The following is a 15,689-nucleotide window of genomic DNA, read 5'->3' on the forward strand; positions in this document are numbered from 1 at the left end:
AAGTAAACATACAGCATATATATAGTGACATGTATGAAATTCACTTGAGGGAGTTGGGGAGGCTCCACAGGCAGGCCAAGGCAATGTGGCCCAAAGCAGGCAGAGCAGCCGGACTGACAGGACCTGCCCGCGTGAAAATGGAATGAAACCACCACACCCACTTAAATGCCACCATGAGAGAGAAATAAACTCTCACCTTGTTAAAGCCACTGTTATTTTGGGTCCCTGTTACAAGCAACCAAACCTAGATTTAAATTATATAATTAATAAACATTGCAGCAATAATATTTATTGAGTACCTATTATGTTCCAGGCACCATGTCTAACTGCTTCGTACTCATCTTACTTGATCCTTGTAAATAAACCAATAGGGTAGGCACTATCGTATCGCCATTTCACATGTGAGGAGACTGAAGTTCAGAGTGGCTGAATATCTTGTTGAGGTCATCCATCAGGTTTGCAGCTGAGCTCAGATTTGAGCACAGGGAGGTGGCTCCAGAGCTCTTATCATTACCCACTACAGCATTCCACCCTTGGGCCATCCAGGTGGTGTCCTGCCTCCCCGCACCTTACTCTGGGGCCAGAAGCTCCAATGGCTACAAAGGGCCTCTGACACTCTAAGCTTGGCAAGAGAACCTGGGAGAAGTGATCTACTGCAGGCACAGGGCCATCATGGGGCTCAATTCTCAGCCTGTGAACTCCAAAACCAGAGCTATGAGGCTTCCACAGTCCAAGACAAGAGTCTGAATCCCAGCTCTGTACTGACGTTGTTACTCTGGTGGGCAGGTCACTTCTCCTCTCTGAGCCTCAATGTCCTCATCTTCAAAATGGGGAGAACACCACAGCTATGGACTGAACGGTGTCCCTCCAAAATCTGCATGTTGAAGTCCTGACCCTCAATGTAATGGTATTTGCAGATGGAGCCTTTGGGTAGTGATTAGGTTTAGATGAGATCATGAGTGTGGGATCCTCCAGGTAAGGTTAGTGCCCTTATAAGAAAAGACCAGACAGAAAGGATGCCCTCTCTCTCTCATGTGTCTATAATATTTTGTTATAGCCACCTCAGCTGACTGATACAACCTACCTCCCAGGATTGCGGGGATCAATGTCCCTAAGTCAGGCCAAGGCACCTAGTAGTTGCTCCCTTCCTTTTACTTGGCATCTCACTCTAGAGAGACACACAGCTACAGGGACTTACAGAATATCCACAGATTGGAATGGCAAAAGCAAAAGAAAATGCCCTCTGAGAACAAATGAGAATTACTCATCATTATCCAGAAATCTCTACCCCTTAGCTGGTCAGAGCTTCACCTGGTTTTCCTGCCTCTTTGGCCCCATTTCCTAATCTCCCTCAGGGTCAGTTGCCCTACATCCCATTTCTCAAGCCCCAGTCCCCCTGCCAACTTCTCAAAGCTCTTGTGACTTCTAAAAGGTCCTCATGCCCTGGCCCCACTTTCTCTCCCAGGCCCCATCTAAACATCTCCTCCCCCTTCCATTCTACAGAACAGTCATTCTAAACCACATGCTATTTTATTTTATATCGCTACACCTGCTGTTCCTCCTGCTAGGAATGCACTTCCCACTACCCACTGTCTACCTGGCAAACTCCTACCCATCCTTCAAAACCCAGTTCAGATATCATTGTTCCTGGGACACCTTTGCTGCCCTACCTCCCACTTTGCGTAATATGTCTATGATAGCATTTTATCACAGTATATCCTAAGAATATATACACTCCTGTCTCCCTAAGCAGCCCATGCATTCTAAACTCAAGGTCTGTATTTACTTATTTTTGAACCCCAGAAGCCTCACCCAGGAGTTAGAGGGGGGCCCCATTAACAGAGGTCATCAGCTAAGTCTGTGCAGATACAAGTTTGTACAGAGAAGCAAAAGCCATTCTAACATGAAAATATTCACTAGTGGACTAGAAGAAGTCCCTAGACAAACACTCCAATTTTTTTTTCACTATCCCACGCACTATGTGCTGGGTTTTGTGAGGCAGCGGCTCCCAAGAGACATAAGGGAAATGCGCGGCGAAATGAATGCAGAGCAAAAATGAGGGGTTCCACCAAGTCATGAAAGTGATGCTGGATGACACCATCGGCATATGAGAGTCTAGAAGAGGGACCAGAAAGCAATCGAGGAAGAGAAACTCTACAAGGATGATCACAGGATCGATGGCTCCAAAGAGAATGATCTGAAGATCTAAGGACTAAAAGCATGAGGCAAAACGGAGGGAGCCCTTCATCATTTCTGCCAAAGGGACCTTCTTTATGACTGAAACAGAAAACTACAACAATGTAAAGGGTTGTCAGAAAACTACCCCCAATGAAATCTACATTTGATTCATTCCTTGTCCATTCTAAGAATCAGCATATAGCTTCAACTTTAACCTAAATTTTACAGATTATAAAACAAATGAATCTTATTTTTATGATTTTTGCTTTCAGATTTTGCTTTCAGACTTGTTCATTTTTTCATTTAAGAATCAGCGTACCATTCCAACTGTAACCTAAATTGTGTAGACTATCAGACGGAATACTATTTTCATAATATTTTACTTTAGGAAAAAAACAAATCTTTTTTCCATTATGAACAAGGAAAGAACATTGGCTTCCCTTTTTTAAGATTTTTTTTCTTTTTTTTTTAGGATAACTGTCTGCCAAGTTGAAGAATGATATAAGGCGGGCCAGCATCTCTTGCCCCCTTCAGTGCCAAGACACAGAACCCTCTCTGCCAGGCTGGACCCTGGAGCCTCAGATTCCCCTTTGAGATGTCCCACTGGTCCTGAGCAGTCAGAACCACCAAAGGACCAGACCCCTGGGCTCCCTGCAGGGAGAGGGAAAAGGGAGGGCACGTACTTGTAGACGGCACTGTCCTTCTTGGGGCTGTGCTGGGGCAGGAGGCTGTGTGAGTACTGATGCACACCCAGGTCGTACAGCGAGGGGAAGTCCTTGCCACAGAGGTGGCAACGGTAGCTCAGCTCCTCCTGGTGGCTCTTGATGTGCTCCAGAAAAGTGTCGAGCTTTGGGAATGTCTGCGCGCAGCTTTTGACCACACACTTGTACACCTTGAGGGAAGAGGCAGGGTCAGTGAGGAAAGGCAGGAGAGCTGCTCCACTGCCGCCCCCTGCCCTGTGGCATCCACCTCGAACACTGCTTGTGGAAGACCCAACCGCTGTTTCCCTGCTCCCCTGCTGCTGCAGCCTTGGTCTTATTTTGATTAGAGGGTCCCCTCCTCTCAGCCAGTCACAATGGCCCCATTACCCTCCCTGCAGGCTCTGTGTGGTCGGGGTATGCTTAAGAAAAAATATCCAAAACCTGGAATGATAACATCTTGAAAAGATGTGAAAAGATGACATGACGTCCTTCCAATGTCATGCTAGAATAGTGGCTCTCCAACTTGAGCCTGCATCACGATAACAGATTATGCTACTCCCAGCGAATCGATTCAGCAGGTCTGGGTGGCCTGAATATGTGCATTCCTACCAAGTGCCCAGGTGATGCTGAAGCTGCTGGGCCAGGGACCTCAGTTTGAGAACTGCTGTCTGGCAGGCAGTTAGGTAAAGGCAGTTAAGCCACTGAGGGTCATCTCACCCTCTGGGTGATGTGACTTGTTTTGACTGTTTACTACTGATTAGGACCCAGACTCTAAAGTTAAATGTCAACTTGTAGAAAACTGATCCAATGTAAATGATTTTTCTCATGTAGAAAAGATAACTCCAAAGGTTTCGGTGCCCTGAAGACATTAACCAGATTTGTATCTAACTTAGTAATCTTATTTCAGGATTCCTTTTTTTCACTGACATAGTTATATAAGGGTATAGATATCAGTGTTTCATATCCTCTTTTGACTGGCTTTGTCATCCTCCCAGTTCCCTCATTAATGAGTTAAGTAAAATTCTGACTCATGTTCAGTATGTTATTTGTATGAGAATGATGTTTCTTAACATTTTGAAAATTATACTTTGACAAGTAGTACACACTCCTCATAGGGCTGCATGACACACTCAGATACAATTCCACATGCCCTTTCTTCCTAACAAAGTGAACCCTGATTTGTTCAGAGTGGCAAGATGCCAAATCAAGTTAAAACATTTGATCCCCTGGCTCCCTTACATCGAGTGTCAGCCATGTGACTCCTTTCTTGCCAATGATAAGTAGGCAGTAGTCTTTGGGGAAGGAATCACTCCCAGAACAAAAAGGCAAAAGCTTCCTAGGAGAAGTCCCCTCTGTTTTTTGCATTTGTCCTGACTGGAATATAGATGTGATGACTGGAGGTATAGCAGCCATCCTGCTACCTTGAGGATGAAAGCCACATGCTAAAGATGGCAGAGCAGAAAGCCAAGAGAACCCTGCTATATAAGCCCAATTCTACCTACTTATGGACCTCTTGTGATGTGAGAGGAAAAAAACCCTAACCAGTAAGCCAGTTATCTATTATTTGCAGCATGACAATGCACTCCTAAATGACAGAGCATATGCACTGGCTCTGACCAATGAGAGGTCTACAGAAGGCTTCTGGGAAAGGTTTCCTTGCTCCTAAAGAAGACACAGAAAATACAACCCCTTTATGCTCACGGATAATACTGTGTTTGATCTTCTGCCTAGGAAGAGTGACTACCATCACAGGACCACAGGCAAACCACCAGCAGGGGACAAGGCCACACCCTGAGATAGTGGAGACAAGAGCTAGAAAGACACAGGGTCCTTGATGTTGGGTTGAGTCAACTGACTGTCTCAGGCCCAGAGCTGCCCTATCTTGGGTTTCCTTGTTATGTGAGACAACAAACTTCCTAACTGTTTAAGCTAGTTTGAGTCAAAGTTTTCTGTGATTTTCCCCCAAAGATATCCTAACTTAACTCCATCAATCTCCCTGCTAAGAATCTATCATAAGGGGACTTCCCTGGTGATGCAGTGGTTAAGAATCCTCCTGCCAATGCAGGGGACACGGGTTCGATCCCTGGTCTGGGAAGATCCCACATGCCACAGAGCAACTAAGCCTGTGCGCCACAACTACTGAGCCTGCGCACCACAACTACTGAAGCCCGCGCTCCCTAGAGCCCATGCTCCGCAACAAGAGAAGCCACCGCAGTGAGAAGCCCACGCACCGCAACGAAGAGTAACCCCTGCTCGCTGCAACTAGAGAAAGCCCATGCTCAGCAGCGAAGACCCAACGCAGCCAAAAGAAAAAAAAAAAAAAAAGAATCTATCATAAGGAAGAAGTCAGAGATGTGGACAAAGATTTGATTACAACAATGTTCACAACAGTTTTGTTTATAATAGCAAAACTCAGGAAGTAACCTAAATGTTCAACAATAGGGAATTTTAAAAAATGTAGCCATTGGGAATTCCCTGGTGGTCCAGTGGTTGGGACTCCACTGCTTCCACTGCAGCGGGTACAGGTTCGATCCTTGGTCAGGGAACTAAGATCCCTCGTGCCACATGGCATGGCCAAAAAAAAAAAAATGTAGCTGTTAAAAATTATGTTTTGTTTTGTTTTTTTAAATAGTGACATGGAGATTTCCCTGGTGGTCCAGTGGTTAAGAATCTGCCTTCCAATGCAGGGGACACGGGTTTGATCCCTGGTCAGGGAACTAACATCCCACACGTGGCGGGGCAACTAAGCCCGCGCACTACAACTACTGAGCATACAAGCCACAGCTAGAGAGCCTGTGTGCTGCAACTACAGAGCCCACGCACTCTGGAGCCCAAGCGCCACAACTAGAGAGAGAAAACCCGCACACCACAGAGAAAAGCCCGCTAGAGAGAAGCCACGCGCCGCCACTAAGACCTGACACAGCCAAAAATTAATTAAATAAATATTTTTTAAAAATAGTGACACGAGTAAATGCTCAGAATATAAAATTAGATTCAAAAACAAAAAGCACAAGAAAATTTACACCGAGTGAAAAAAGTCAGTCTCAGAAGGCCACATACTTGACGATTCCACATATACAACATTCTCAAAATGCCGAACTTATAAGGACGGAGAACAGATTAATTTTAGTGGTTTCCAGAGGCCAGGGATGTTGATGAGGAGCGTGGGTGTGACTACAAAAACCCAGCACAAGGGAGTCTCTGTGGTGATGGAATCCTTCTGTATCGTGATTGCAGTGGTGACTACTCAAATCTACACAGGTGATAAAATGACATAGAACTATACATACACTTTATATCAAAGTCAGTTTCCTATTTGTGTGATACTGTGCTCTGGTTATGTAAGAAGTAACCATTGAGGGGAACTGACTGAAGGGTATGAGGGACCTCTCTATACCATCTTTGCAACTTCCTGAGAACCTACAATTCTTTAAAAAGTCTTTTAAAAAGCTATCTCAGAAAAAAAGCATACTTCAAAATTATATATGTGTACAGATCCCAATTATAATTTAAAAAAAAAAGAAAATCTACAAAACATACTGCATTTTGGGCTGCATTCATGGGAGGACACATTGCAAGGTGGTTAATGACATGGGGTTTGGAGTCAAATCAACCTGGCTTTAAAGCCTGACTCCGTCACTTACTGGCAGTGTGACTTAGGATGGGTCACTTCACCTCTCTGTGCTTCAGTTTCTTCACCTGGATATACTGAAAATGCCTATCTCTAAGGTTGTTATGAGAAGTAAATAAAGTATTGAATGTAAGGCACTTAGCAGAATACCCAGCATATAATAAATAGTAAATATTAACCTAAACATTCTTCAGACTTTTCTGAATTTTCTAATCTTACATTGGGTATATGATACTTTTATAAGGAGAAAAATAACTAATAAAGATTATTTAAAAAAAATAAAGACTGGAATAGAGTTACCATATAACCCAGCAATTCCACTCCTAGGTTTATACCCAAGAGAATTGAAAACATATGTTCATACAAAAACTTGTACACAAATGTCCACAAAAGTATTAGTCATAAAAGCCAAAAAGTAGAAACAACCTAAATGTCTATCAACTGATAAAAGGATATTCAAAATGTGCTATGTCCATACAACAGAATATTATTCGGCAATAAAAAGGAATGAAGTACTGATACATGTTACAACACAAACGAAAACACTATCTCAAAAGACCACGTACTATATGATTCCATTATTAAATGTCCAGAACAGGTAAATCCATAGAGTCAGAAAACGGATCAGTGGTTGCCTGGGGCTGGGAGTAGGGGGGTGTGACTACTAGCAGGTATAAAGTTTCCAGGGTGATAAAAATGTTCTAGAATTAGTGTGGTGATGGCTGCGTAACATTATGAATAGATTAAAAACTATTAAAGTGTACACTTTAAAAGGGTGAATTTTATGGTGTATGAATTATGCCTCAATGGAAAAAAAAAAAGGCTGTAGTCTTAAATCCCCATAGGTAGGTTTTTAGACCCTAGATCTTCTCAGAGGAGTAAGGATGCTTCCTGTGTCTGGTCCCTTCATTATACGACCCTTGAGAGGTGGGCTTCCTCCCCTGGGCAAGCACCATAACCGCCCAGTAAGCTGGCCCCACCCAGGCAGAACGGACGAGGAAGCTTGGTCCATCATGGTCACATGGCAGCTCAGAGCAGCCGAGGCCCACTCCTGTCCCTTTCTAGGCAGCACCAGTCAAGGCTCACGACTAGAGTCGGTGTTGCCCGCCCACCCCAAACCCCTGCTCCCCGCCACCCACTTACCTGCTCATTCTTATGCTGGGTCATGTGGGACTTGAGCTGGAAGTAGGTACTGAACTTGCTGGGGCAGAACTGGCACAGGTAGGAGCTATCGATGAGGACCACCTGCTTGGCCTCCAGCTTGTCCCCCTCCTCCTCGCCTGCTGTGGGCAAGGCCTGGGGCTGCGGGGCACTCGACAGGGTCTGGCCCAACCCTACGGAGAAAGCCAGGGAGGGAAGTCACTGAGAAAGGCAGAGGGAGAGCCAGGACAGAGCCACGCCCCTCGGGAAGGACTCCCAGGGCACCTCCTGCGGGCTCCCCTGCATTCACCCCGCCACCTACCACGAGCTCGGGGTTGGATGCTGTACCCGAGGCCCTGCACTCACACTCAGCTAGTGCACACGGACACAGCCATTCCAGGGGCCAACGTACTGAATACTTACATTCCAGAAGAGCTATGCCTCAAGTCTCCCCTCGCAGGCCTTCCCCTTGGACACTCTAGACCTCTCCGTGGTTGTTAACAACACTGACTGCCACCCCCAGCTGTACTCACAATGCCTCCCAGCTCCTTGTTCCAATTACAAGCATTTGTTTAGTTGTCCTTCCCTCACTCTCCCTGAGGACGGGGGCCTCTGACCTCATGTCCGTAGGCCCAGTGGCCTGGCACACAGTAGGCCTCCCTCCAAATGTTTGCTCAATGGTAGCCCCTCTGGTGCCAGGCACTGTAGGAGTTTTGAAAGAAATGGTTTCTTCTCTAGAGCTCACAAGAACTCAGAGGGCACACACAGAATGGCTAAACAACACAGTAGGGTAGTTCCCACTGGCAGGTCACGTAAAAGTGGGCATATGTTGCTTGCACATTAGCTGCCTGTGGCTGGCGCTGCTCACCCCCAGGGCTGCATAGGGAGGCTCCAGCCAGACACAGCCCAATGGCCACTTCTACCCACCTGTGCTATCCTCATCCTCCTGCCTGCTGGGGTTCAGGGCCATGACCTGTACAGTCACAGAGTTGCGAGAAACGGTGCCACCGCTGCGTCCTGGAGGCCACACCTTGTGGGTCTGCATGTGTTTCTTGACATTAGACTTCTGGGCAAAGGCACGGCCACATGCAATGCACTGGAAGGGCTTCTCACCAGTGTGGCTGCAGACACAAGGCTTGTCAGCACCCGCGTGTCGGAACGGGACTGTGGCCTCAGCCCGGGAGCTCACAGCCACCAGGAAGGCCCAGGCAGAGCGTCCAGGTGCTGCTGGCCACCATCCTGACACCATGAGGACAAGCCCTCTTGCTGAGGCAGGCAGACGAGAGACAGACAGACCCTGGGCTCTTGGTGACATTACTGAGCTGCTGAATCAACCAGCCCTGGAGCTGACCTTCTCTGTGGCCATCTCACATTGTGAGATAAAACATTTCCTAATTGTTTAAATAGGGATTTCTGGTTTTTGAAGGAGAAGACATCCTAGCTGTCACAGCACAGCACTTGTACCATTATTTAACATTTTCCTTCAAATCAATGTACTTTTTAAAAACTTAATAATTTAAAATGAAGTTTCCTGTTGTTATTATATATGGAAAACCACTTATAAATACAAAGTAACAAAAAAATGCAATTATTTATAAAACAATATTATTAAGATCTATAGGTGCACCATCCAGTAAGATAGACACAAACCACACGGCACTATTTAAACTTATTAAAATAAAATAAAGTTAAAAACTCAGTTTCTCAGTCATACTAGCTACATTTCAAGTACTCAGTAGCCATATGCTTACTGGCTACCCTATGGACAGTGGTTATTGGGGCCTTTCCTTCTTTGTAGAAAGTTCTATTGACACACACTAGTGTAGACCAGTGGTTTTCAAGAGAGATTGACTTTGCTCTCCCGGGGACATTTGGCAATGTTTGGAGACATTTTTGGTTGTCACAGCTGAGGAGTGAGGGGTGCTACTGGCATCTAATGGCTAGAGGTCAGGGATGCTGCTAAACATTCTACCAAGCCCCAGGCAGCCCCCAGAGAAAAGCATGATGGGATCTAAAACATCTCAGTAGGCTGGTAGACCCTGGTCTAGAGAGAAGCTGCTGCATGCCGTGGTTGGAATCTCAGGCTCTCTCTCTCTCTCTCTGTTATAAAAGATGAACAAGTACGTGAGACGCATTAAAGACAGACTACACCAAACTGAGGCTTTCTCCTTTGCCTGAAAGAAATTGAAAAAATAATTTTCTCACTATGTCTTTCAAGTCTTTTCAACACCAATATCCATAAACCACCTAAAATCATCTCATGTCCCAATGTGCCACTCTGTGGGAAACACTGAACAAGTCCACCCCTCCACTTCACAATGGAAGACCTGAGGCCCAGAGGGGCTCCTTGCAGGTTCTTGGGACAAGGGGTGTCAAGGTTAGTGAGCAGAGAGCTTGTAGAGGCATATTCACACAGCATGGCTGTCCTCGAGGTCAGCCCTTTCTGCAGAAGTGAGACTGAGGCACGCCTCCCACCCACAAAGCCCCTGTCCATTCAAGTAAATTCCTCCCCCACCTCAGCCCACTTGGACCTTCCCCATCACAGCAGGAAGGCCCCACAGATCCTTCCCACTGCTCCTGAGAAAGAAAAGGGAAAAATCATCCTGAGCTGGACTGAAGGTCTGAGAACCATGACAGACCAGATGGGGTCTTGGTCACCACCCAGACCAAGGGGCTGAGAAAGGAGCATCGCTTCCATGTGAATCCCTCAGCCTACCTCCCCCCAGGAAACGCCTGCCACACCGTGCCTGGGTACCTTCGGATGTGCTGCTGCAGGTCGAAGTTTTTGGTGAATGACTTGTCACAATACGAGCACTTGAGTTTCTGAGCCTTTGGCTTCCCTGCAGCTGACAAAAAAAAAAAGACAAAGAGGGAAGAAGGGGATGGTGAGCCTGAGGACAGAACTGAAGGTGCCAAGGGCAGCTTCCAGCCACTCTACCCCCTGGACTTGGGGCCAGACAGCTCAGACCCTGGGAGGTCTACACCCATGGACAGGCAGGGGAAGAAGCACAGGTGAGTCTCTCACAGTGCCTGGGGGAGAAAAGCCCAGGACACGCTCTGGCTGGGAGAGTAGCGCAAACCCCTCAAAGGCTCCCTTCTGCCCTAGGATAAAATTCAACCTCTCTGCTGTGGCCTATGGGGCTCTGCATCCTCTACTTCCTTCCAACCTCATCATTCTTACCATCCAGCTGCAGCGGACTCCTTGCTAACCTTGAAAGACTTTAAACATGGTCCCACCTCAGGGCCTTTGCACCTGCTGTTCCCCCTTCCCTAAAATGCTTGTCCCTCAGATAGTCACAAGACTGTTTCCTTCTCATCCCAGACATATAGGCAGCATCATTTTCCAGCCTCTCCCCAGTACTCTCATAGTACTCTGTTAATCTCCTTCCTAGGGTGACCCATAAATATTTATTTATTCCCTGTCTCTCCCATTAAACTGTGAATAATTAAGGGTAAGGAAATCATGACCCAAGATGCTAGATTTCCAGTTTGTTTGTTTTAATATTTATTTATTTACTTGGCTGCACCAGGTCTTAGGTGTGGCATGCGGGATCTTCTTTGTGGCATTTGGGATCTTTAGGTGCAGAATGCGAACTCGTAGTTTTGACATGTGGGATCTAGTTCCCTGAGCAGGGGTGGAACCCAGTCCCCCTGCATTGGGAGTGTGGAGTCTTAGCCACGGGACCACCAGGCAAGTCCCTAGATTTCCAGTTTTTGACACCAAGCCTAGCACACAGATGCTCAACACGTTTGTGAAAGGAAGGAAGGTTGACTGAAACCCCCTGAAAAATTCTGAATTCCTCTGCCTTTCCCCACTACCACCACTTTTTGACATTGCCCCTAACCCCATGCTTACCATCTCCAAAGGGGTGGCAGACATCACTGCTTGTCTGCCTATTAACCACTCACCCCTTCTTCTTTCTTCATAAATCCCCTACATAATGGGAACATCAATGTTCCTAGCAAAAGAGACATTTCCCAGCTTCCTTTGCAACTAGATATGGTCAAGTGACTAAGTGTTGACCAATGAGATGTAAGCAAAAGCATCATGCAGAACGTCTGGGAGTGGGAGATGCCTCTTTTATCCTTCTTACTTCCTGGAATATGAAATTGATGACTGGATCTCCAGCAGCCATTTTACATGATGAGGCACCCTGAGAACAAAACCCCTGTTCTAGGGATGGCAGAGCAGAAAGATAGAAGAAATGTGGGTACATGGTAATTATATAGGCACACGATCTCCAGATTGCCTGCCTCTGGACTTAGTTCGCACAGAACAACAAAATTGTATCATTTTGAAGTCACTCTTATTTTGGATTTTCCATTACATGCAACCAAACTTAATCCTAACTATCACAAAAGGGAAGACTGGAACTAAGCAGCCTGTGGATAGGCCCACGCTGAGGAAAGATGCCATGGCAGGCTGTGGGCCCACCTTCTGGGAGTCCACTGGAACCTTTGGTCCGTCGGGTCTTCAGCGATGGTGGGGAGTCAAAGGTGGCCACTGCGCCCCTGGTGGCGCTGGTCATGGGGGCAGCAGGGTTTGGTCCTTTCGGTTTGAATCCTTGTTTGCCGGGGCTGTACACCTGGGGGGTGGGGTATACTGGAGCCTCCACACACTGGTTTGGCACCTATAAGTATAGAACAGTCAGGGAGAGTGCCCTGGGAAGGGAGGGGAAGACCTGCCCCAGCCAGTGGGACCCTCACTGTGTCCCTGGCTTATCTTAGCCACCCCCAATCTACATCACCATCCTAACTCTTCCACCTTGCTCAGTCACCCCAGTCACTCCCAAGACCCCTTAGAACTTCATGATGCCAGCAGGCTACAAGGAGCTTTGGAACCAGGCTGCCTGGGTTCAAATCCTGACTCTGCCACTTAACATTTAACTGACCTTGGGCAAGTCTTTTAAACTTCTGTCTCAGCTTCCACATCTGTAAAATGGGGCTAATCATAGCACCCCTCTCACGGGGTTATGAGGATTAAATGAGTTAACAAGTAAACAGCTTAAAACAGTGCCTGGCATATAGTAAGCACCCAATCAACATTAGCTGTTGTGATTGCCATTATTATTAGTAGTAGTAGTTTGCTTGCACAGGAGAACTAGGAAGTCAGAAGGGTCTATGCCCTCACCAGCAACTCCACTTCTTAACCGACTCCACCTGATGCCACACCAGCACACATCCCTCGGCCAAGAATTGACACTGAAGCCACAAGAAAATTACCAAATGAATTCTGAGCCACCCAAACTCAGTGACCACTAAGCTTACATCATGACACTGGGGTGTGAAGAATTCATTTACTCACTCATCTATTCAGCATTCATTGGTCTTCCTGGGCTAGCCTATCCAAAATTCCATTTCCTATCCTTCTCTGCTTTATTCTTCTCCTTAGACATATCATTATCTAATAAATTGTACATTTTACTTACTTATCTTGTCTATTGTCTGCCTACTTTCGTGAAAGCAGGGACTTTTGCTTTGCTTTTGTTTCTTCCTCTATTCCCAGGCCTAGAGAAATGCTTGGCACAGGGTGGGGACTCAATAAATATTTGTTGAATGAATGAATTCATTTACGTACGCACTGGGCATCTAACATGGCACCAGTAGGTGCTTCTGCCGGGTCTTGTCTGTCGGGCCTTGGAACCATTCCTACACCTGCCCATGCTCTCTCCTGAAATGTAAAGGTGGGAAGCTGGGAACCACATTCCCAAGCATCCTTGCCAGCACAGTTCTGAACACAGATTAAGTTCTGCCCATGAGAAGCATCTGCATGAGATTTGGAAGGCAGAAGGGAGGTAGAAACCATTCTCCTCTGGCAGCTGTGCTGGGAGATAGGTGGGTTTGCAGTCATGAGTTTTGGAGTGGCTGGCTGAATCCTACATTCCCCTCCTGACCACTAGCCCCAAGGGCAGCAGCGCAGCTGGAACCTCAGCAACAGAATCCTACAGTTTCCTCACCTCTGGGTACAGCAGCAGTGTCCTGGTTCTAAGGGCCAAGGAACACCAGCGACCCTGAAAATGAGTGGTGCTCAACAACCCTGACTTTTGCTCCTCCAGCCCTTCATCAGCTTTGTAAGCACCCAATTTCCTGTATTAAATCCCTTTGCCAGAAATACCTAGAGTGGTTTCAATTTTCCTGACCAATATGCAACTCAATAAATATTTGTCAGTGAATGAATTCACTCATCGTTCAAGTCATTACTGAGCAATTACATGACTGCCACTGGGTTAGTTCTCATTATCCTAGCAGCTCTGCAAGGGGAGTTCCCATTCTAGAGGAAAGGAAACTGAGGTCAGAGGACCCTATTTCAGATACCTACTGTAGGTACCACAGGCCAGGCACTCTGCCAGGTGCTAAGGATGCAAAATCAAAGATGACTCAGGGGGTTTCCCTGGTGGCGCAGTGGTTGACAGTCCACCTGCCGATGCGGGGGACACGGGTTCGTGCCCCGGTCCAGGAAGATCCCACATGCCGTGGAGCGGCTGGGCCTGTGAGCCATGGCTGCTGAGCCTGCGCGTCCGGAGCCTGTGCTCCGCAACGGGAGAGGCCACAACAGTGAGAGGCCCACGTACCGCAAAAAAAAAAAAAAAAAAAGACTCAGGCTCTGTCCTCAAAGAGCACCCTCGTCTACATGGAAAATAAACAATGGCAGCTACCCCTATGCTGGCCCCCTCTGCCTATGAGACCACCACCGTCCTCTCAGCATCTCACTGACTTAATTTTTTTTTTTTTAATTGAACAAGGTCCTTTTGCGTTATTCTCCCAGGCTAGGGAAAATCCCCCTGCAGGCTCAACATCACATGGCTGGTGGAGGAATTTTCCCACTGGTCTAGTTCTCTTTCCATATAAATGTTTACATGGAATGTCTATATGGCTGGATTCTAGAGTGAGTCTGAGATAATGTGACCTCAAGTGCAGGTAGTCTCTTCCTATCATAACCATGCCCCCCAGCACTGGTGTCTGGCATGGTTCTGAACTCTTAGTGCCTTGACAGTAGACTGCTTGCAGCTCAGAGCTCTTTACCCGGGAATTAATATGGTACATATGGAACAGGCACACCTCGGAGTCATCATGGGTTCAGTTACAGACCACTGCAATAAAGCGAATATCGCAATAAAGCAAGTCACACAAAAATTTTGATTTCCCAGTGCATATAAAAGTTATGCTTACACTATCCTGTGACCTGTTAAGTATGCAACAGCATTATATCTAAAAATATATATATATATATATACCTTAATTTAAAAAATTTTTTGACTTTATTGCTAAAAAATGCTAACCATCACCCGTGTCTTCAGCGAGTCATAGTAATAACATCAAAGATCACAGATCACCATGACAAATATAATAATAATGAAAAAGGTTGAAATATTGCAAGGATTACCAAAATGTGACACAGAGACATGGAGTGAGCAAATGCTGTTGGAAAAATGGCGCTGATAGACTTGCTTGACACAGGGTTGCCACAGATCTTCAATTTGTAAAAAAAAAAGCACAATATCTACAAAGTGCAATAAAACAAGGTATGCCTGTACACTGACTGAATGGCCTCAATTCTTTACCTCTTCTAGTAGCCAGGCCCTTTACAGTGTGACTTGCAGCTTTTCCCATCAAGAGGTGGCACCTATTTCCCTACTTCTTAAATCTAAGCTGGCCTTGTGACCTGCTTTGACCAACGTAAGTGACACTGTATCACCTACAAGCCTAATCCTCAAGAAGTCTTGAGCATTTCTGCTTGCATTACTGCACGTCCACCACTGTGGTGAGGACAGGCCTGGCTAAACTGCTGGAGAATGAAAGATGCATGCAGCAGAGCCGGGTCACCCCACCAGACTTATCCCACACCGGGCCGTTCTAGAGCAGCGGATGCCAGCCAAACTCCAGACATGTGGGAGAACCCAACCAAGATCAGCAGTTGCCAAGCTGAGCACCGCAGACGTGAGAAGAATAAACACTTTTTCCTATATACCACTGAGGTTTGGTGGCTATTTCTTACAAGGCTATAGCTAACCAATATACCTAGCTTGTTAAAAAATATG

At 46.4% G+C, this 15,689-nt stretch overlaps 1 protein-coding gene across 2 annotated transcripts in view; it reads right to left on the reverse strand.

Moving 5' to 3' along the window:
* Window positions 1-15,689, reverse strand: part of ZNF341 (zinc finger protein 341) — a 43,102-nt gene that overhangs the window by 11,971 nt on the left and 15,442 nt on the right. For both annotated transcript variants that reach the window (XM_060031045.1, XM_060031046.1), the window contains 5 exons: window positions 12,086-12,281; window positions 10,406-10,496; window positions 8,578-8,771; window positions 7,654-7,844; window positions 2,862-3,070 (listed from right to left, as the gene is read on the reverse strand). In XM_060031045.1, the coding sequence (XP_059887028.1) occupies window positions 2,862-3,070; window positions 7,654-7,844; window positions 8,578-8,771; window positions 10,406-10,496; window positions 12,086-12,281 (881 nt within the window). The remainder of the gene's footprint in view (window positions 1-2,861; window positions 3,071-7,653; window positions 7,845-8,577; window positions 8,772-10,405; window positions 10,497-12,085; window positions 12,282-15,689) is intronic.

Source organism: Delphinus delphis, chromosome 15 (assembly GCF_949987515.2).
Source record: "Delphinus delphis chromosome 15, mDelDel1.2, whole genome shotgun sequence".
NCBI lineage: Eukaryota > Metazoa > Chordata > Mammalia > Artiodactyla > Delphinidae > Delphinus > Delphinus delphis.